Source organism: Buteo buteo, chromosome 19, assembly GCF_964188355.1.
Source record: "Buteo buteo chromosome 19, bButBut1.hap1.1, whole genome shotgun sequence".
NCBI lineage: Eukaryota > Metazoa > Chordata > Aves > Accipitriformes > Accipitridae > Buteo > Buteo buteo.
The window spans coordinates 29,247,168-29,270,122 of NC_134189.1; the positions used below are offsets into that span (position 1 = coordinate 29,247,168).

At 44.4% G+C, this 22,955-nt stretch overlaps 1 protein-coding gene across 2 annotated transcripts; it reads left to right on the forward strand.

Annotated features, from left to right (window-relative positions):
* Window positions 1–383: 383 nt before the first annotated feature.
* On the forward strand, window positions 384–22,356 carry CYB5R3 (cytochrome b5 reductase 3). 2 transcript variants are annotated; one of them, XM_075051899.1, is made up of 9 exons: window positions 384–457; window positions 5,207–5,338; window positions 9,598–9,670; window positions 12,274–12,380; window positions 13,757–13,886; window positions 15,634–15,717; window positions 15,855–15,940; window positions 18,233–18,332; window positions 19,930–22,356. In XM_075051899.1, the coding sequence occupies exons 1-9, from the start codon at window positions 437–439 to the stop codon at window positions 20,100–20,102; spliced, it is 906 nt and encodes a 301-aa protein (XP_074908000.1). In that variant the 5' UTR covers window positions 384–436; the 3' UTR covers window positions 20,103–22,356. The 2 variants fall into 2 exon arrangements, with proteins under 2 accessions (XP_074908000.1, XP_074908001.1); XM_075051900.1 differs by lacking the exon at window positions 384–457 and adding an exon at window positions 1,105–1,173.
* Window positions 22,357–22,955: the final 599 nt, after the last annotated feature.

The window sequence follows — 22,955 nt, forward strand, 5'->3', positions numbered from 1 at the left end:
GGCGGCGGTTCTGCCGCGGGGCGACCTCCGCGCCGCCCGCTGCCTCCGCCGGGGGAAGCGGCCCCGCCGCCCCGTCACCGGGCGAGGGGCCCCGCCTCCGGCCCCGCCTCCGGCCCCGCCTCCGGCCCCGCCTCCGGCCCCGCCTCCGGCCCCGCCTCCGGCCCCGCCTCCGGCGGCCCGGGGAGCCCCGGCGGGGAGCGGGCGCCCCCTAGCGGCCGCGGCGGGCGCCGGCCGGGTGGGCGGGGCCGCGGGCCCGCGCGGGGAAGGGGTGTGTGGCGGGGGGGAGTAGGGGAGGGGAAAGCAGCTGGCGGTCACCGGGGGGAGGGGGGGGGAAGGTAGCGGCTCGGCGCTGATTGGCGGGGCGCCGTGCGACGTCGCGGGGCGTGGCGGGGCGGGGCGTGGCGGGCGGCGGTTCGGCGTCTGGCAGGGGGCAGCGATGGGGGCGCAGCTCAGCACGGTGAGTGCGGCCCAGCCCGGGCGGCGGCGGTGGGCAGCGGGCCGCTGGGGTGCCGGCTGCTGGGGGGCTGCGTTCGCGCCCCTCGCTCCCGTCCCGGTCCTCCCGCCGAGGCCTTGAGCGAGCTGAGGCCCCGAGGCCTGGCCGCGGGCGGAGGGAGGGGCGCGGCGGCCCCACTCTGCCCGTCCCGGCGGCCGCGGGCCGGGCCGGGCCGTCTCTGGGAGCCTGAGCAAGAGCGGCGGCCGTCGGGTGGTGTCGCAGGGTGCCCGAGGCCCCTGCCGGGTCCCCGTCCCCCGGGAGGGAGAGCGGGGGTGCCTGTGCTGGGAGCCGCCTGCGTCCCCGCGCCGCGGTGCGGCGTCTCCGGGACCTTCTTGTGGCTGGCGTGGGCTGGGGCTCGTGTGCCAGCGTGGGCACCCGCGGTCGTGTGCCTGGGGTAACGGAGCCTGTGTTGGCTGCCGTGGCGCGGGGCGTTTTTGCGCTCTCAGTTCCCCGAGTAGTTCCTCGGTGTCCGCGCCGAGGGCCTTAAAACTGTAAGCCTGGCGGCTACTGTTGCAGCCGAGAGCTCTTTCGGGATTGTGCCGAGCGGTGGGTTTGCAGCGGTGTTATCTGTAGCGAGCATCGTTACCCTTTTCTGCGGCTGCCTAACACATCGTTTCTTTCCTCTGATGCACCTGCTCAAACGTTTCTGGCTCTGGATTTGTGAGAGGAGCAGGACAGAGGTGGATGCGACATACGTTAGTTTGCCTGCAGCTGCTTATTAGGTTGCTTGAACAGAAGAGGATGAGGCAGATGCTAAACCTGCAGAAGTGAAGAAATGCCTGTCCCTTAATCTTCTCATCATTTTCTGAAACAGATGAGGAGAATGTTTAACTAAAGTCGCTTAAAAATAGGGTTTGAATGAGGAAGTGGGGGAGGGGGGATTGCAGCTGAGGGTACAAGATTCTTCTTGCCAAAGCAGCATTTGGTTTGTGTGTTTGTAGGGCCATTCAGTGATGGAGTGTCCTGCTGTAAGCTTATCCGTTTAACTGTGTTTTGCTCACCACGCCCTAGTGGAAAGGACTGGCAATCTCGATGCTATGGCTTTTCTCTTTCTTGTGGCCTTTTTGTTATCCTGCAGAGGTCTGTTTCCATTAATAAAAATTCTGCTCAGTTACTTATTTTGTGATCTCTGTTAGCAAAGACTTGTGCAACTGGAAACGATGAGTCACCAGATCTTCATTTAGTGATTCCTGGCCTTATGGTCAGCCAGCCACTCCCTCTGCTGCTGTAGATCTGACAACAGCTTCCGTGGTTGCAGTGCAGTTATCTTCACGAATATCTTGATATACCCTGTGGTAAGAGTATATAGATCGCTTTTAACCCACAGAACGCATTCTTAGCAAGGATGACTTTTTGTAATCATTCAGCCTTCAGTTCTTCCCTTTTTTCCTGCCCACCAGCTGATAGCTGTTTTAGTTCCTTACTCAGAAGGTATCTGAATTAGTGGGTGTGCTGTTTCTTTCCAGGCTAAATCCCATGAGGCTTTTGCACTAATTGACCATGAATAACAAATTGCCTTCCACAAGGCTAACACTGTGTTAAAAGTATTTGTCAAAATTAAACTACATTCTGTTCCAATAGACTCAGATCTGGTGCGTGGCTTCGAAAAGTTATGGTTATGCACATTTGGGGAAGGAGTGTGTTAATCTCGTTTATTGAACAGCTGTGGTAGTTTTCACTTGACATCTGATGACCCAGAAATTATTTGCAAAGATGGGAGAAAACATTTATCTTTCCACACAGGTGGAGAAGCTGACTTGCACAGATGATGTTTTGAACACCACTCTCCTCCTGCCTTCATGATCATGTTACTGACATACGTTAGTGTTGAAGTTGGGACTGAGCCTAAGTTTTTGAATTCCCATTTTCAACTGCAATTTTGCTAGACCACAGCTGCGCTTTTTTTGGTCTGTTTTAGGTAGTCACATCTGTAAATGAAACTAGTTTATTTTAACATATTAGTGTCTTATTTGAAGCATCATCTGCTGCAGATACAGTTTGCATCTTCACCAGGTCTCAATTCACCTGTTGCAATTCTCAGTAGGGAGTTTATTTGCTGCTCTCGCACTTCCTTTAGCAACTCCACTCCCTCCCCCCTGTTCTATGACTCAATAACAAAAGTTCTTCCTGGAGCTGCAGTAATCTGGTGGATCTGCAGGAATTAAGGAATAATATTCCTGTAAACTTCAGCTTCTTCAAAAGCAATCTGTGTGGAGGTCTTTCAGTATTTTCAAATAAAAGTGAAAAATGCAATGTGTATGTGTGTATGGCATGGTGTGCCTTCAAGCTGTACCTAGTGTTGATATATTTTAAACCTGTACAGCAGCATTTTAAGAAGAGAGAGTTTATGCTGTCCCTTTTTTTTTAAATTTTACTCTTGCCACAGTTTTAGTAATAATAATGTAGGACTTTTTTCTTTTCTTTTTCTTTTTATAGCCTCCTGAGAACTGTCACACTGGTGGAAATGTGCTTCTAAAAGACTGGTCAGGTCCCTTTAAAGTGAAATGAAAGTGAAAGTTAACCAGGCAGGAGTTTGAGCTCTTTCAAAAATTAGTGCATTGTGTGCAATCTTGAGTATTTGCTGCTTTTTTTTTCTCTCTCTCTCCCCTCTGTTAAAGCATTGAATAATAAATTACAGAGTTGGAGAGGATTTTTATAATTAGTTGTTCAGTGTATTCTCCTGTCCTAGGTTAGGACCAAGTCTGCTTACACAGGTGACTTTGTTGTTGTGCTCTAACCTCGCAAGCATAGGACCGTCCCTGGGAACAGGCACTAGAAACGAAGGCACGGGCCTCTAGCTGAGCATGATCCCGGCAGGCTCTGCACTTGTGATCTGTGAGTGACCCATCTTCAATCCCATAGACCCACCAAGCGCCTGAGGCGTACGGCGCTGGGCTGGGGAGTGCCGTCGTCCTTCCGTCTTGTCCTTCCGTCTTGTCCGCACAGCTGTAGTTGCAGCAGCGTGGTCTCTTCTGTGCTTTCCTGGGCTGCTGTGACCGCTTGGTCTCTCCTGGCTAGGCAGCCTGTGTGTGGTGTTGGGGATGGAGAGGGTGCTGTGGTGTGGAGGCATAACCTGCTCCTGACTTCTGGGGCTTTAACCCCGGGCGTGAAGCTTATCCCTGCAGCAGGCTACATGACCATGTCTTCATCTGCCTCCAAGTGCTGTGATGTAAAAGGCCCAAAGCAGTGGTGCACGTTAGGTGATGTGGTTGAGGGGCCTGTCTGCGCCTGCACGCACCGAGGACCACAGAGGCACAACGGTGGGTGGGGAACCGGGGGTGATGCCCTGACCCAGCTACTACCAGGCCCATCACAGGAGAGCAGCCAACTTTTGAAGGCTTGTCTCTACACGCGTGCACGCAAAGGAGCACAGAGACGCTGGCAGGTGGGGGAGCCCCAATAACCCACTCCCAGAAATGAGCCCCAGCCTTCCCAGAGCTGTCTGGGGGAGCCATTGCCCCGTGGGCCAGGGGTGACCCCTGTCTGCACACATCAGTGGGGGGCTGGCTCCCCTTGCAGGCCGGAGGGGGCACGGGATGCAGGGGTTGAGCGCGTGGGGTTGTGAGACGTTTAGGGGAGGAACCAAAGGCAGGGATCGAGGCCATTTGGGGAGGAACAAATCTGGGGAAAATAAAAAGATAAAGGGATAAAAAGGACTGACCCTGCGTAAACAGGTCTGCTGCGTGTGTACCCTTGTCTGGCTGTGTCTTGCAACCTGTCAGCGGAGTCTGTCCCGTGTCCTCATTAAACTCCTCCATGGCTGCCTTCCTGGGGAAGGGACGCTGTTCTGCACGCACCTGTCTGCGTGGAGGTGTAAGCACCAGTACTTGGAGCCAGATGGTGGGTCGGAGGGCCTGTGTGTCTGTGGTGCCAGCACCCAGCATGAGTGTGTGATGGCTAGCAAAGATCAAGACGGACTAGCCAGGAAGTAGGCGAGGTGGCCTGGGAGGCAGGCATACGTGCATCTCTGAGGGTGAGACCACCGAAGGCCCTGGCCGCTGGAGGGGCCACGGGTCCTGGCCAGTTGCCAGAGAGACAGTGGAGTCTGTGGTCAAGTGTGAGACCCCCAGTTACTTGGGGGTCCACAGCACACATGATGGTGTATGAAGGGGTCTGTGCAACAGCGGCTTCTACATCCAGATGCCAGCAACTGTGGAGACTGGAGTCTGGGGACAGCTGCTGCGAAGACTAAGCCAGCTACTGCTGGATCCACCTTGTACGCATGCGTGTATGTGTATTTCCCAATAATGGACCTTCATCCTTATCAGTCAGGGAGGGGAGCAGGATGAGGCCATCGATACTGTTTGTGTGAGCATCTGTCTGTGTTGATCAGTGTGGCCACCCACATGTATATTTGGGCATGCTTTGTGTATGCGTGTCCATGTACCTGCCTGCTCAGCCTTGCTAATGGTTGGACCTGGGGACGTGGAGCTGTGACAGCCTTGTTTCTGTCGAGCTGCGGGGTTTGGTAACCCTCTGCCGGTATGCCAAGTGCCTCAATGTAGGAGTAACATCAGGTATTCATAAAGCAAATTTATCTGTTACACTGGCTGGTGTTTTTTTTAATACTTCCTCCTCCTGCTCATATCAGTACAAAGAAACACATTTTTTTGGTGGTTAGATTGTCATGTCATGCTACCATCTTCCTTCTCACCAAAATAACTTTCTCTTGTTATACACACGTGTCTTAACACTCTTTCTGTACTGCTGCAGTTGGGTTGGCTTGTGACATACCCAGTACGGTTTATCTATGCCACCTTCCTGAGGCTGTTCAAGAATCCCCATCCTGCGATTACTCTGAAGGATCCTGAAGTGAAGTATGCGTTGAGGCTGATTGATAAGGAGGTAAGTGCATGTACAGTGCTGAGCATGATTTCTCCATGGATACTGTGAAATACTTATGGCATCTTAAATCTTGGGTAATGTTGTAGCAGGGCAAATACTTGTATTTTAAGGAAAGGACTTCTTTCTAAATGTTCCTTGCCTAGTATAACTGGGTTCTGCAAGCAGTTTGTTTCCAAGCAAGTTAGAGAGGAGAACGCTGCTTTAGAAATGACCAAACTCATAGTTTCTGTCAGGTGTGTCTCATGTCATGGAGTACATCAGCAGAAATTCCTGAACTCTGCACTACTAGATTGGCTATAAGACAGAAGTAATGCTGTCAGGCAGAGCAGGCAGTTTCTTCATGGTCAGTAGCATTCAGCATAGTAGTTGTCAGAACTATGCTGATACTGATTCATGTTATTGGATTTATGTACTCTAATGTGTTACAGGAAGAAAGGTGTTTAGATGGTGTAGTCCTGACAGCACCTGAGCTGTCTCAGCTTCTTTTTCTCTGTTAAAAGTAGAAGCTGTTCTGTACCTCCTGGGCTGCTCAGCTGGGTTTTTAGAGGAAAGCCAGGACCCTTTCAGGAGTTGATCTTGCTATCAGGAGTTGGTAACTCAACTTGCAGGAAGGGGACCAAAGCCATGAAAGGTGAAAAGTCCAGATTTCCCTTGGATAAACTCACCATCAAATGCATGAGAGAGAAATCTTTGCTTTTCAAGATATATTTAGTGTTGACTTTTTAAGTCAATGAGCTAGTCAGAGAGTTACCTGAAGAATTTCAATGAAAAGCACTTTGGACTGGCACAGAGCTTTGTTTGAGGTATAGGGAGTGCACTGATAGCTTGGCTTTCATTTGTTCTAAGAAAACGGTTACTGTCATTCCGAGTCCTAGTTTCATGGGAACTGAAAGCTTCCTCATGGCTTGGGCTGGGTGGCATTACTGAGTTTATTTCCTGTGTGTACTTACTGAATTTATTTCCCATATGTACTGCAACAATGCTATTATTATATACTCTCCACTTTCGCGTAAGATCTGTAGCACGTGGTGGCAGGTACAGTCTGCCTGACCTGCAGGAGGGGAGGGAAGCTTGAGGCACTGCACATGCTTCTGAGAACCAAGCTACTTGCAGGTTTCTGCTAGTTTGTAGCAGAAGAGAATTCACAGTTCACTTGATTTTTTTGGCTAAATACTGATTTTCTTCTCACTCTTTTTATTTTTTATATGCTTTTTTTAACCTTGGGATGGAGGAACAGCTTTTACATAACCAGGTCAAATGCTGCTGCAAGGGGTACCTTGGATCAACTGAGAATATTGACTGATGGATGTTTGTAATTTTTTGCCTAAATGGGAAATGTGTCCTGGAAACAGAAGTTAATTTTGAAAAATAATGATTTGGTACAGTAAGTGCTAGTAGTTTCTAACATCCTGCCAAAAATCTGGTGCAAACACTCTGATCTTTGGTACTAAACTTCTCAACATTGCCATATCCACCTGTCTGTGAAAGATGAAATTAGTCAGAGTCTTTCTGACATGCTTCAGTTTGTATTTTACAAGCTATTAAATTTGAAGTAGGTGAGAACTGTAATCTAAACCCACGTGTCATTACACAAGAATGTTTTAACTTGGGAGGAGAATCGTGCTCTCGGTGTGGTTGCGGACCCTACTCAAGACATCTGTGTGGTTGGCTAGAGTTTACCTTCCATTGCAAGAGGAATTTCAGTACTCTGGTTTTGCCTTTACCTAGTGCCCAGCCTAGCTAAAGACCCTCATATTTTAAGTTTCTGTTATTCCTATTACCATGTTGGTATTTATTCCCTTTTTGTGACTATGAAGCTGCTGGTACCTTCACTGGCAGAACACCAAAATGTTTTGTGTTTAAAACAAAAAATGAACAAATGAACTCCCTGTTGTGGGGGTTGTAATTTTTAACTTGATGTATTTTGATGATATAGCATGTGGCCTTACAGAAAGTTTTCTTAGTGGACTGTGGCCCAAGCAAAGGAACAAGAAGCTTGACCAGGAAGGGAGGTGGCAGGAACTGCTTAGACTGATTTCACAGCTAAAGAAAACGGGCTGGTGGTGGCAATGGAAGACCGAGTTGCTTGTACTGGGCTGCCATACAGCAATACACATATGTGAAATCTCAGAAGGATTCCACAGTTACGTAGCAACAGTTTTTAGGTGTCTGCAGTCTAAAGTTTGAAAAGCACTGGTCTAGAGAATGCCTAGTTTGACATGTAAGTATCTTTTAACGCAGCCTAGATTTTTGTGCATGAGAGCTGGAAATCGAACGTACCATGTTGTTGACTTGTTGTGAGCAGAAGCCTTTCTTCCTCTACCCACTGTCTGCCTTTTACCCACCAGCTGAAATGTTAACATCTGCCCAAATTGGGTATGCCATACCTCCCGTCTGTTGAATGGAGAAACAGGGGTCACAAGGCTGCTTTCTAGTGTTTTATCATAGGAAAAAACTGTCATAATATGGTTAGGTGTGCTAATTTATTTTATGTCTTAAAAAAGCCGACAACCTCAGGGGTTGTTTTTGTGATGGTAAGCATAATTCATTTGTTGCCTTTCAGTGGCTTCAGCAAAGCACCAGCCTGCAAAAACTGTTCTCCAGCTTTGCATTTGCACTTGCGAGTGTGGAAGTCTCCACAGCACCTGCTACTTGAGACAGAAATGTGTGCTGGTATCTGGAGGCCAAGGGCTTAGGCTGCTGCCAGATGATGGCATTGGGGAATGCTGTGGAGATGCCCCCATACTGGAAGTGGCTTCTTTGTCCTGTTTTAAGGCTGTCTTTAATCTGGCCTTGACTAACGACTTGCTGAATGGCATGCTCAGTGTCTTGGCCACTTGGCCAAGCTATCTCAACTTTAATTCATGAGATGATTAACTGGGAATTCAGAACTTTGTTCTTTCTGCATGCTGTTAAAGACAGCATTTTAAAAGATTATTGGCAAAATTGAGCTTTGAAGTAGTGAAGCTGGTGCTGAAATTTCCATACAGAAGCAGCAGCGGTCAGTGTGAGAGTAGCAGCGTTAAGTCCACATTAGCTGTCATTCTAGTGGAATTTTCAATGGCAGTTACTGTTCCTGAATAGACGTAAGTACAGAGAAGCCCTTTTTAGACTGCTACTCGGTTCCCTTCTTTCTTCTGCATTTACCTTAAAATGATTTATTGTGAAGAAAATTTCATCGGTGTGACCAGAGCTCATAAGGGAAGACTGGAACTGTGATGAGAAAGGAATCTGTCTCCATTGGTTAGTTTAAAAACAAAAAACCAAATAAGAAAAGGGTTACAATATTTTATAGGATGTTTATGAAATTTTCTCTAGAAGGGATGTTATGTCCCATAGGGCTTTAAAAAAAGAAAGTCATTGGATGAGGCATTAGGCTGTATGCTGTTTCTGTCTTTTTTTGCTGTCTTTTCAGTCCCATGAATGTGACCTGATTTTTAAGAGAGAAAAATTACATAGTATAAGAAATAACAATTTATTTACTCATTAAAAACATTTTATTCAAGATATGACTTTCCTAGTAAAAGATTAGAATAATTATCCCTGCTGGACTCCGTAATACTTTATAGTGAAGTTCTTATCTAGATAGAGTGTTCTTTTCAATTTTAGTTAAGAATTAATTCAATTTTTACAGAGAAAATATTTTTAAGGCTCTTAGCATAGCAAAGGGGACCAGGTTGCTACTTCCAGATTTTCTTGACATCTACTAGTGTCTTCTGAAATCATCTACATTGAAATGGTTAATTCGTCTGATTTTGAGACTTCAAAATCAAAATTTTTGGCCTTGAACTCCTGCATATTTAAACTTTAAATGAGAACTGAAGAACTGATTAATTTTTATCTTGTGGCCTTCTCACAGAAGGCAATGTAAATGTTCATACTACTGAGAAAGTTATTGTTTAGTCTTAATCTGTATATAAGTATTTTATTAGGTTTTGCTATTCACATTTAAATATACATCAAAACCATATTTGCATTTGTCTGTTTTATTTCTATTTCTACTTCTGTATTACTTCTCAAAATATTTTGAGATAAATTTAAGTTTTCAGGGAGTTTGAATGAAAAGTTGACCTCTGCTGGATTGCTGTTTTCAGAGGAGTTCATATTTGCATTATGCAAAAATCTCAGTTAGGATGCTGCTCTTCTCAAAATATTTAATCCTGCAAGAAGCCAGACTAGCGTATCGGTGTTACAAGTGAAATCACAAACATTAAATCCCAACAACATAGCTGATTGTTCTTTTTATTTTCTTCTTTCAGGAAGTTAGTCATGACACAAGAAGATTTCGATTTGCTCTCCCTTCCATAGATCACATTCTGGGTCTGCCTGTAGGTACGTTCTGACTTTCCTTACTGAGATGTGTTGTTAAGTATACTATAAGAGATTTTGTGGGGATTTTTTTCCTACATTTTGAACTGTTGAATTTCGAATACTGTCCACATGGCTTGAGCCAGTATTTAGAGCTTTGCAAGATTATTCTCATGCTGTAAGTCATCTGCAGGATCTGAAATCTTGTGTACTTACAGAGAATGTACATCCAGCTTGTTTCTGTAAAGACAGTAGACTGGTCTTTACTTGTATTTTTCCAGTCTTGACTTTCCAGTGTGTGTTATTCCTGTGGTGCTTGGTCTCTGTGGTCCCTTTCCATCCCCTGAGGCAGTGCGCTCAGCTGCTCCTCCTCTAACACATGCGGTTTACCAGATGATCTGCTCACTTCTGAATTTGCAGCCAGTCTCATGGAACTTCTTAATCACCATGGGGTAGATGTTTCCTTAGGCCTTGCCATGTGGCATGTTGCCTTCCATAATAGCTTAGTGCTATTGTTTCCTACTGCTTATATAAAAAGCATTTAATTGTGGCTTGTGTTTAATAAGGACTTCTGCCTTAAGAACCTGTTGCAATGATCTGTGGATCAGGTGCTTCGCGGTAGTCCTCAGCACCTTTCCAGCTTTACAGTCCATTGTGTTTAGATTCCCTCTTTTTTGGGATATATTATTCTCTTGATCCTGTTAAGTAGTCATGAGGGCAAAGCTAGTTTCCCTCCCTTGCCCATAATGAACATTGAGGAGTGAGCTGTCTCACATCTGTCATTGTTCTTGTCCTACACGCCAACAGAAAAGGAGCTGTCTGGGGTGAATTTGGCTGGCTGGACGCCACGGCTTCCTCCAGTGTTTTAGTAAGGTCAGGGCAAATCAGCCAGTTGTTTCGGCGTAGCCCAAGGAGGTGCGTGCCTGCCCCGCACAGTCCCGGGAGCAGCGCAGTCGTGATCTCGAAGGTGCTCTCCACGGGCTAATCTGGGGGTGACTGAGGGAGTGGTTTACTGGGCAGACTGGGGAAGCGAAGATGGCTGAAGGCTGGTCAGGGTGGTAGCAGCAGCTGGGAGCAGCAGGCTTGGCAGCCGTGGGACAGATACTGGCCTGGATGTTTAGTCCAGCCCCAGCATTTCGCTTTTACCACCAGCTGGAGCGTTACAGGAAAGAACACGATTCACTCTGAGGGAGAGTGGGATTGTGTATGGTCCCATGCAGAGGCTGCCAGCTGCTGTCCTGTCAGTGTGGATGCCCTCCTTTCAGCTGGCGTAGAGTTTTACATTTTTTCCTGATTCTCTCCCCCATCCCACTGGGTTTGGGGGAACTGACTGAGCGGCTGCGCGGTGCTTAGTTGCTGGCTGGGGTTAAACCACAACAGTAAAAGCGTAAGGCATGTTTTCGCTTTGGGAGGAGCACCTTCTTTGAATTTGTACTAACTCGTGACACATGCCCCAGTAGCGGTCCTGTCCGCCCAGTTTCACAGTCTGCAGTGGTCCCCACGGGCCCGTTCCAAGGCCACCTCTTGGCTGGAGGAGGAACGAGAGGCTACTCTTGCAGCTCCCTTCAGGTCTTCCCTAGCAGCAAACATGTGTGCTGCCAGATGTGTATAGGCTTTGCTGAGAAGGTTATCTGAATCACCCTTGCATTACATCCGTGTACAGCTTCGAGTGACGTATGGTTGCTCATTTCCCAAGTCACCAGGTAGCACATCCTCATTCACCTACTGGTTTGCCTCACTGGCCCTCCAGCTTGGCAAACCAGCTCCCAGTAAAACCTCCTCTTTGTGTTCCCATAACAGGCAGAGGAGCTGCACCGTCTTTGGAGAGCTGCATTCATCTTAAGAGATAGTTTGTTCTGTTGACCTAGTGGTGATAAAATAACAAAAAACAAATCCCTCCCCCCAGGTATTCTTCATTTGGGTCTCTTCAGGGTGTTGGAATTTTATAGGAAAACCTTTCAAAGGTGTTAATTTTAGTTTTTTTTCATCAGAAACATAGACATTGAGAAAAGAAACTATTGTAGAGTTCAGTGAATGTGTGACATTGAAACGTGATCACTACATTCAAATGTTAAGCTGGAGGAATAGCAGGGTTAGAAAAGTGCTTTATGTCTAGGCAGCCTTAGTAATGGCAGCTAGAAGGCTTCCTGGTAGACATGAACGATCTGTGGTCAAAGTAAGAACAGTTATAAACACAGCTGTAACTAAACTGTAACAGTTTATAACTAACATGTTAATAAAGAAGTGTGAACAGCACTTGATGGTTTTCCTCTCCTTTGTTCTTTTTACGTGTCTGTACGGGAGAGACATATCACATCTTTTGCAAGATCTCACGTACGGTTAGGGCTTTGGTAAATGTAAATGCATGAAGCTATCGGAACAGATATGACTGACATATAAAAGTAGCACGGGAGTTGTCTGCCCTTCCAGGTTGAATCTGTGCATGATTAACAACTCTTCCAATGCGTTACAAGGACAGGAAAACAAGAGAGGAAAAAGTGGTGCCCCCAAAAAAGGTAGTTAGGAGAACTTTGAGACTCCGTTTGCAGTCCGTGCCAACTCAGTACAACTCCGCTGAAAGAAAAATCTTCTGAAAGCAGACTGCTTTTTTTCTTCCCTGTGTACAGGACAGCATATCTACCTGTCTGCACGGATTGATGGAGCTCTGGTTGTCAGACCTTACACTCCAGTTTCCAGTGATGGTGACAAGGGCTTTGTGGACCTTGTTGTCAAGGTGAGAATGTCATGCTCCTTTACCAGGCTGGGCAACTTCTGAGCCCACCTTTACACTTGCAGTGCTATGTGTAGTCTGATGTGTTGCCTTCTGTTCAGGTATGTGCCACTGTGGAGTTCCACTGTTGTAACAAGTGATCTGCAATTACCTACAATCCATATGGCATTTGCAAGCACTTCTTTAGTGAATGTGTCTCATGAGATGCTCCATGATTTTCTGTATTTGCATACTGCAGTTTTCCAAAATCTGTGTAGACCTGCAGATGTTCACACACTTTTTTAATCCTTCTGAAATAAGGAATTAACCTTGCCTGAACTGTCAGCTTCTTCTGAAGCTAATGTAATATGGTCATTATGATCGTTAAGAGTGGTCATCATTATCATTACTGATCCAGACAGTGTGAATGACTGATTTAATTGGCAAGAATATGATGGAGTCTTGTGATAATGTCCTTTTGTTTTATCTCTTGGTAGCTAGACTAAGCAAATATATTTAAAGCTGACAGGAATTTAAAACCTGAATATCTGCACTGGATTTCCTCTTAGAATTTTACTCTTAAGTTTTTTTCTTCTTCACAACTAATAACACTTTATTTGTTTATTGTGAAACTAGACATGAATTTGCCTTTTACTACCTACTTACCTTCATGAGTATGGCGTTGCACACGGAAGACATGACAAGGGAAAAATTTAAATATTTGACTCAGAAATGTTTCACAAGACTCCTTCTTCCCATTGTGGCTTTCCACGTATGCAAATGGTGCTGTTCTTGTAAAAGTGTAGCTAGTCTCAGCTTGAAGTCTTTAACACCCATGTGATTTAAAACAAACCCCAGCACAGTTCCAGCAATGTAACTACACCCACTGATACCTGTTGGTGAACAGTTGAATATTCAATTAGTTGGTATCCACTTTTTTGGTTACTCTAACTTTGAGGTGCAAACAGTCGGCATCCCAAGAAGGTGGTTTGGGTATATCCCTTTGCAACTGAGCTATCAGGGATCTTTCTCAGAAGTTTTTCTGTTTGAAATCACAGTGCTGGGTTGTTTGGGTTTTTTCTGCCTTGGTTTTTTTTTCCCCTTTTGAACTTGGGTGTAAATCATGCTGATTATTTAGATGTATTTTCTGTGTTACAGAAATACAATGGAGAAATTGCCAGTCTGTGTCCAATCCGATCAAAATTAGGGCAAGACTGGCATTTTAATCTTTTACAGAAAACTCAGTGCTTCTGTTTTATTGTCAGTCAAATCTGCATTGGTAGTGTTTTTTATCTACTGATTGTATTCTTTGCATGAGGATTATGGGTACCTAAATATTTAAAGGGAAAATGCTCGTCTTTGAGCTGTGAGATTAATTGCTTCATTGTTATTTTTAACAGATCTACTTTAGAAGTGTCCATCCGAAGTTTCCTGATGGGGGGAAGATGTCTCAATACTTAGACAGCCTGAAAATAGGGGATACTATTGACTTCAGAGGACCAAGTGGCCTACTTGTCTACAAAGGAAAAGGCAAGACTGACTCTGAAGATATAGTTTATCCAGAGTAAACAATACAGAAAAAACATCATAAAGTAGTAGTAACACTGGTCACAGTTTTTTCTGGCTGGGTTCAAGTTTTTATAGAATCATAGTATCATAGAATCGTAGAAGAGTTTGGGTTGGAAGGAACCTTTAAAGGTCATGTAGTCCAACCCCCCTGCAATGAGCAGGGACATCTTCAACTAGATCAGGTTGCTCAGAGCCCCGTCCAACCTGGCCTTGAGTGTTTCCAGGGATGGGGCATCTACAGCCTCCCTGGGCAACCTGTTCCAGTGTTTCACCACCCTCATCACAAAAAATTTCTTCCTTATATCTAGTCTAAATCTACCTTCTTTTACTTTAAAAGCATTACCCCTTGTCGTGTTGCTACAGGCCCTGCTAAAAAGTTTGTCCCCATCTTTCTTAAAAGCCCCCTTTAAGTACTGAAAGGCAGCAGTAAGGTCTCCCCGGAGCCTTCTCTTCTCCAGACTGAACAACCCCAACTCTCTCAGCCTGTCTTCATAAGAGAGGTGCTCCAGCCCGCTGATCATTTTTGTGGCCCTCCTCTGGACCCGCTCCAACAGGTCCATGTCTTTCCTGTGCTGAGGACTCCAGAGCTGGATGCAGTACTCCAGGTGGGCTCTCACCAGAGTGGAGCAGAGGGGCAGAAAGTCTGTGGCTACATTTTGATTACACATACTGCATAAACGGAACCTTAGCTATCACCTCTATTTATTATTTGGGCTGATACTCTCGGTATACTCACACTCTCCCAATAGACATGGGGATTCTTTTCTGTTGTTAGCATCTCTGCACAAAAGAAACTTCTAGTGTCTTAATTAAGTCAACAGCCATCTTGAGGGGGATTGTTATGTGACTATCGAAGTGCTTGTTATTGATACTAATCTCAAGGAAGGGAATTCGCTCCCTGCTTATATGGACACAGTTTATACACTGATAAAAACACTTGGTATATGCGCTGTGCAATGCTAATTTCCCAAGTGAAGATGAATGTTATCAGTAGGAAGTACTTTTATGCCAATATAAAATATCTCACTTTGGCATAGTGCAGCCACAAATGTGTCACAAAAGCCTTCTGGCAGTTTTGTGAGCAGCAGAACTGAGAGATGTGGTTTTCCAGAGCTTTGTATATTGTGTTCATATTATCCTGGATGAAGAGAGGTGTGAATACAACAAATACATCATTCTGGGCAATTTCAAACTCTGTGAGATTTGGCTGAAGCTGGCAAATCAGCTCAAAAAGAGGAGATAAATATACAAAAAAATACACCCTGCATATTTCAGGTTTTCCCTTAAAATAATCTACATGGGGTGAAAAAACTCCCTGAGCAGATTAATTTCTTTGTGTAGAACTGTTTCCGGAATCTTGGCTTCTGAATATCACTGGGGGTACGGGACATGAGCAAATAGAAGTACAGGTAGTGATGGCTTGATGCTATAGTCAGGAGTAAGCAATAACCCATGTCAGTGTCGGCTGTTATCATCACGTGTCTTAGAATCTCTAAACGTGTTCCAGGATTTGTTTTAATTTGTGACGACTTCACCTTTGTCTCATTTCCTGCTCCTGCTTTACGGAGGGGGAAGGGTGACAGGGCTGGAACAAAGTCAATTAGCTGAGTGGGCTGGGAAGGGATCACAGGCGCTGTTTCCTGCTTTCTTCAATGTTTTCCATCAATCTCTCTCTCCCCCCCCCGCTCCCCACCTTCTCTCTCTCCAGGCGAGTTTGCTATTCGGCCTGAAAAGAAAGCTGAACCGGTTACTAAGAAAGTGAAATATGTGGGGATGATTGCAGGCGGGACTGGTATGTATATATAAAGATTAATCCTTGGTTTCTGACAGCTGGTAGATGTATTTGTTCATATTTTCTCTCATGTGCTCACTCGTGCTTTCTTTTGCTCCTTCACATTCTCGCATCATTGACCTGCCTTTCTCTTTCAGGGATAACACCTATGCTGCAGATCATTAAAGCAATCATTAACGACAAAGATGACCCTACCATTTGTCAGCTGCTGTTTGCTAATCAGGTAATTCTGTCCTTTTTTCTTTTTATAAAGTTTTAGTTAACTAACAGAACTCCACTTTGCCAAATTATTTTCTTGCTGAGAAAGCCTGGTACAGAAATACAAACTCTGAGGGGAAAAGTGAACTGAAATGTTGAAAACTTCTCATAGAAAAGCACTATAATGAATTGGTTTTTTAATGTTACTACAGAAATACCGCTCTCCTCCCAGCTAATGCTCGCTTTCCTGTGTCTTATTGCTCTGTTTCTAATCCAGTTTATAAATGTTTTAAAACTCTACATTCCTTTGTGGAAGTTGTTAATGTTTTGGGCAGACTTTCAAAGCTGTCTCTCTTTGTGGAAACATCGAGGTGGACATGTGTCTCCTTCAGTGATTGTAACTCCCCAACTTTGCAGCAGGGTTTGTATGTGGAATCTTTCTGTTTGAGAACACCTTAGGTGAGGCTAAAATTAACAGTGGTCTCCAGCAGCTCCCTCAGCTATGGAGCTGTGATTCTGCATGGCTGTCTCCTTTCATTTCCATTTCCTCTGTCAGTTCTTTGTGTGTTTCTATTGCTCTTTGAGATGTATCATACTGCTGTGCTGGACAAAGGGAAGATCTCTCATCCATGGAATCGCTGCGAGAGATTTCTTGGATGACCAGGCAACCCAAATGGTGTTGTGCTGCTGAACTGCAATGCCCCTTCTTCGCCTGATGTTCTTCTAGCGCTAATCTTTTTGCTTTTAAATTTCTCCATCAAAATAAGTATTTGTTTCTGGATTATGAGCCATTGTTTGTGGTGAACCTCACTTCATGCCTGTGTTTTTTAGCTTCTTTAGGCTCTCCTCTGTCATTCCTTTCTCCTCTGATACTCAGTGTGTCCTCGTTTTCTTTGTACCATATCTGAATTACAAACCAAGATTTTTCTACCCAGAAGCTATGATCCAAGTGCCAACAGTATGCCCTGTTCTGATGCTTTATTCCAGTAAGACCTCCTCAAGAGCCCTGCTGGTGCCCTCTGGTGCTGGCTGGTGTGGCTGCAGCAGCTGGCCTCTGCTGAGCCCTAGGAGTTGGCATAAAGTGCAGTCGGTATCAGGGCAAAAGGGCCAGGATTTGCTGTGAGTAATTCAGAATGACTACTACAGGGATAGAGCTGCTGCTTTAGTAACCTAGAAAACCTACTGCTGCTTGCAGGGAGGACTTGGGGAACAGTTGCCTGTGTATTAGCAACAGCCTGTGTAAACAAACATCAATCCTTGGCTTTGAAGAGTCCTTGTACCCAGTAACTGCACAAATATAAAGCAGCCTCGTGATAAATGGTCAGTCAGGAAAGCCTCCAGACTAGATGTTTTTTAATACTAAATATTTAGATTTATTTTTTTTTAATACGTGTTTTGCTGATCTTTTAATTTGGCCTTCCTGAAAGAGCCGTGTTGGATTACAGATGACAATGCACGTGGGCTCATACTGTGCTTCTGACTAGCATGCTTTGAGTTGGTCAGACCCCATAATAGCTTTTCTGGAACACATGTAACTGCGGATCCAGAAATAGGCACCTTCTCGGCAATAGTTGCTGGCACATTCCTCCTTACCCCCACAGTTACAGACATAGTGGTGTCCTCAGTGCTGAATTATTAAGGTTGCAGAGGATGGTACCACTTTTAGTCTCTACCCTTTTCCCTCCTTCCCAAACTGTAGCTGCTGTTACAGGAATAAGGCTTTCTTTTGGCCTTCAATTATGTTGCATCAGGGAGGAGCAGAACTTGATACCCTGGGTAATATTTGTTGTTCCAATCACAACTTGATACCCTTTTGGTTATTTGTTCCACATCCTGTTTAAAAAAACCAAGAAATCTCTGCATGGCGGTGCTGATGAAATTTGAAGTGGCAAAGGTGAAAAACCTGGCATTTTCCTGACTGAATGGCACAGTATGGAGGGGTAGGGAGATACCTGCGTGCAGTCATGGTTATTTTTTGATGAAAGTTTTTTTTGTAATAGTGCTGAAAGAGGGTTTTACTCTCCTGATTCTACCACTATGCTGAACAAGAAGGTTCTGTGTTTTGATACAGGTTTTGCTTTGTTTTATTTTTTAGAGGGAAGGCATTGCATGGTCAGGATTTGGGAAAGTTATGAATCCTTTTATTAGCTCTGCCACAGGATAGTCATGAAATAACTTGTGTTGGCTCTCTTCAGCCTGTAAAATAGAGTTGAATAATCCGTTCATCTCATACATCTGTAGAGTAGCTAATGCTCTGTGGTCATCTGAGGGCTGCACTCAAATGCAGAGCGTAATCATTGTTTTCCCTACCCTGCAGACGGAGAAGGATATCCTGTTACGTTCCGACCTAGAGGAGATCCAGATTCAGAATCCCGGTCGCTTTAAGTGTTGGTACACACTGGACAGAGCACCTGAAAGTAAGATCTAACGTGCTAGTTCCACTGAAGCTTAAGTTATGAGTATAATGCATGTGTTTGACAGGAGACATGCTACGTCTTGTTCATATTTCTGAGCTCCTTTCTTGCTTAATGAATTGTGTCTGAATGCATCCAGTAGCATCACTCTTCACACACTGATGCACAGAAACTCCTAGAAGTAGTCAGGCAGTGTTTGCAACGCTACAAAGCTCACCTCAGGTGAATGGCAGTGCGGTGTTCCTTCCATGACTACACCTGAATATTTACCATTATTTACTCTGGAAGGTGACTTTCCTTCTTCCCCACAGACATAAATATAACGTGCTATCTTACTGTCTTGTGTTTAGAGCATGCATTAAGGCAGCTGCAGTGGGACTGTCAGAGGCACTGTTACCTCACGGAGATGCGGCCAAGTGCAGACACCTACCTAGCTGTCACTGTATGGCAGTTCATGGTAGCTGATCTCCTTCCTAGGCGATGGAATTGGCTTTGTATTAACAGTGTTTCTCAATGAAAATACTGTTCCAGCTTGGTGCAGTCCAGTTTTAAAGATAATGTGATACAGTTGGCTGGTCTAGGTGAGAGGATGAACCAGCTGAATGTGCTTCCCTCAGCTGTGCAAGTTTGAGGAAGAAAAGGCTAAACAGTTACTGCTGTTGTGAAAAGGTTCAATAGATTCTGTGTCATTCCTTGTCGTTTCCTTTCTTACCATTCCTCATCACGCCCACCCACATCAGGCTAGATTCATACTCCTATTCACTGGTAGTTTGGGGCAGAGGAGGAAAAACTATATGCCTTCTCCCACCTTGTGACCAAGAATACACCTCTGGTAGGGTGGGGGGAAGGGTCTTCCTGTCCCCACAGTCTGTTGCTGTCATGTCATCTTCTGCAATTAGTGTTTTGGAATTTCTAATCACTCTTCCTTTTCTTTGATATATATGAATTGTGAACTGATCTTAGCAGTTGCCATAAAAGTTCCTCCTTAGACCCGCTCAATGCTGTTCTGCAGACTTTCACTACCCGATGTCAAACCAGACCAAACCTGGAAATTTTTGGATAATCTGTGGGAGAAAAATGTGTCAGTCTTACTGTGTCCAAAGGTTTGGGTCGGCAGCTTTTTGCATCCAGGGCTGGAGATGTGATGGGTAAACCTGAATCCTAGTATTAACTGATTAGCACTGTGAGTGTTCCAACCAGGAACAACTTCACCAGCTAGATTTCCCCTAGTGAACTTGTAAACAGTGGGGTAGGGAGGATGGATGTTGTTATTTCACAGTGCTGGAGCTGAAGAGTTTCACCTTCTGTTCACAGCTCTGCTTGAGATTTCCTTGGTGGTTTTAGCAAGCTTTATTAAAAGTTAGCCCTTGTTTTCTCCATACATCAGTTTTGCATCTTAAAAGCAGAGGTGACAGTTTTTCCATGTAGCATAACTGTGTTGAGGACACTAATGCGAGTGGAATGTACAAATGCTACACACCAGAATGTTATGAAAAAAACACAGACCCCCACACTTCATTCTAAAGTGACTTGTATCTATCTTTTCCTCCTTTTTCCTTCGTTCCCCTTCCCCTACTTTCTTTTTTTTTTTTTTTTTCAGATTGGGACTACAGCCAAGGATTTGTGAACCAAGAGATGATCAGAGACCACCTGCCCCCACCTCAAAATGATGTTCTGATCCTCATGTGTGGACCTCCTCTGATGATCCAGTATGCTTGCATTCCCAATCTGGACAAACTGGGCTACACCAAGGACATGAGGTTCTCCTTCTAAAGAAGACTGATAATTCAGTGATCTTGTGTAGAAGGGAAGAAAAAACATTTAATGGGGAACAGGACAAAGCTACAGACATGGCTGATGCACAGTGCTGGGAAGCTACATTTACATTAAAAAATGCTTCATTTTTTTCTCAATCTCTGGCAAGTAAGACACTTAAGCTCAGCTGTACTAAAACTGTACTGTATGTTGCACAGAAACAACTGTATTGTGGAATGGTAGTCATGCCTAGTGCTTGGCTATATTGTATACTGTCTCAAGGGAGGACAGTATAGCTGCTTAGGGCAGTAAACACTCATTTACACTTTTTCTTAGCACTGTAATCAAATGGCAGTAATATCCTACTTCCTAACACTGTGCATACCCAGTATTTTATGGTATGAAGTATGAAAATATATGGAATGTGCTGGATTATTCATGTTGCTTATGCCAAATTTTAATACTTACAGAGCTTTTACAGTGTGAGGGCCAGGAGTGTTTGCTTTGTATGTATAATCTTTGCAACATCAGAAGCTTAAAGAAGATGCTTGTTCAGTTGAAGGGTGACAGTTAACCATTTATGACTGGAGTTGTTCAGGCTACCTTGTTAATCAAAACAGAGAGGTAGACAGCAGCACAAAATTTGTTTGCTTTGTATTTGGGAATAGCCTCTCAAATGCAGACACTTTTCCAGCTGGTCACAGTTTTCATCCCTGGGCAATGAAAGAAGCTACAGAAAGCAAGCAGCTTTGTGCACTGTTCCACAAATAGCTGGAATTTTTTGCTTGTATGTGTGTGGAATACTGAAAAAAACCCCAACCTAACTTTTGCATTTACTTTTGAATAGTGGATGGTGCCATAGGAGTACAAAAGCATGTGTTCTGCATGTCCTGTGCAGTGAAAAAAAATGCTGGGTGAAAATTGGATCTAGTTTTAGTTTCTTGTTTCCCAGAGATGGATTTGGAACAAAGGGAGCTCAGGTTTCATTGACAGGGTGGGTTTCAGCAGGTAGCCCAGCTTGGGATGCGGTATGTATACAGTCGGGGGACCCACCTGTGTGTCTTGCTCAGGCAAATCTCCAAAGGGTTTTGCTTGCTAAGATGCATGGGAACAGCCTTAAGTCACCAAACTGACAGCAAATTCAGATGTTTCACTGAATCTAAAACTGTTTCTTAGATGCTGTTTATTATAGCTCTGATTTTTATTTTTTTAAAATAAATACACTTTTTTTACAGCAGCCTTTAGTAAACTTAAGGCATCTTGCATGCCAAACCTTCTGCTTCTGAACAGCAGAGATGCTGCTGAGATCGGAGCTGTCCTGCAAGGAATCTATGAAACTAAAAATCTTGCTCTGGTGATGAAATCAGAGTGACCGAAAGGATGTTTAGTCATATATGAAGTAACATGGATGCTAGTTAGCTACAAGTGTCAGTGTATAATACCACTTTTTTAAAGATTCGGGTAGGTATCTGAGGTTATAGCTTGCCATGTTTTCTCTTGTGTTTGTACAGCAGATGGGTACTGTGCACTTAAAAGGTTAATTTTTCAGCATGAATTAAAAGGAGAAAAAGATAGTACAGTTAATTTAAGGAACCTCAAATGGATACTACTGTTATTAATTTTATTAATTAGATGCTTGCCTCTGAAGTCTTGAATTTTTGATGTGTGCTTCTGAAACTTGTTCTTTAATACTATGCTCCAAAGTTCAATTACTCCTCAAGTAAGTTTCAGTCCCTTTTTTAGGAGGCAAAAAGCAGAAATATGAGAGAAATTATCTTGCTGCTGGTTTATATCACTGTGGGATACACATAAATTTTTTTCATTATAGTATTTAATAAAGTTTTCTTGTAAAAAATAACTCTAGCTGGTTACTCATCAAATATTTTGTATTACTTACTCTGCTTATTCAATTACTGGCTTTTTTCATATCTGTGTAAGAAATAAAGTATCTTGCAGGTGAATCACCTGTGTGTTACTGAGCAGAACATCATCTTAAACCTCATAAGAGACAGACTGTAATTGTAAAACACTCTATAAAGTGAAGGTTCAAAAAAAAGAGAAAGCATTAGGTTTGTTTACCCAAGTGCTTATCTCTTTCTTTTGTTTGAGTTTGGTGAAAACTCTTGTATTTGGTGCTGAGTCAAGGAGTAAACTGTCTTTCTCCCTATCACTCCAGTCTCCTCTTTTTACCTTTATTTTGTACATCTTCCTTGTGACCATGAGGCTGTTTTAATAAATAAAAAGAAGAGGGATTTTATATAATCTGCTGAAACAAAACTGTGTCACAGTCCCTTTGGCTTAATGGTCCTGTACTATAGCATTTAAACAAGTCAGTGTTAAAGTTGTTTTTTTGGGTTTTTTTTTGTTTGTTTGTTTGTTTGTTTTTTCCTTTGAGCCAATTCATCTGTCTGTCTGTCTTCTTACAGAAAATGTATTCTGCCATTTTTCTGGCAGGATGTGCTGAGTACTACTAGCCTCCATGTTATAAAGCAGCTGGGGAAACACGAACGGTGTTTCCTGAGAGAAACAGGATTGAAAGGGCTGCTGCAGCTTCAGCTTTACCAGAGGAAGGTCGCTGCCGCTTACTTACTGCTGTGCAAAGACAGGTATCCCTGTGCCACGAATAGCAAAGGCGTGCTTGCATACGGCAGGGTCTTTCTCTGGATAGTGCTCCTGTTGCAACAGAGGATCCGAGAGGAAGGAGGTGAGAAATGAGCTGGTCCTTAATCTCACTCTCGTAGCTGGGTCTTGAGTCTGCACTTCTTGGGGTGCTGCAGCAGTCCCAGCTGTGTGCCTGCTGGTCTGTGCTGGTGTTGGCCCTGTCCCAGCCACAGGGGCCAGCGCTGTGAGCAGGTCTTGGTTCTGGGCTCT

Excerpts from the sequence above, each read along its gene's own strand:
- CYB5R3 (XM_075051900.1), top strand. The coding sequence starts at position 1,120 with ATGCACCTGCTCAAACGTTTCTGGCTCTGGATTTGTGAGAGGAGCAGG. Across the intron at positions 5,339-9,597 it reads TGAGGCTGATTGATAAGGAG|GAAGTTAGTCATGACACAAG; the intron begins GTAAGTGCATGT and ends TTCTTCTTTCAG. Across the intron at positions 18,333-19,929 it reads ACTGGACAGAGCACCTGAAA|ATTGGGACTACAGCCAAGGA; the intron begins GTAAGATCTAAC and ends TTTTTTTTTCAG.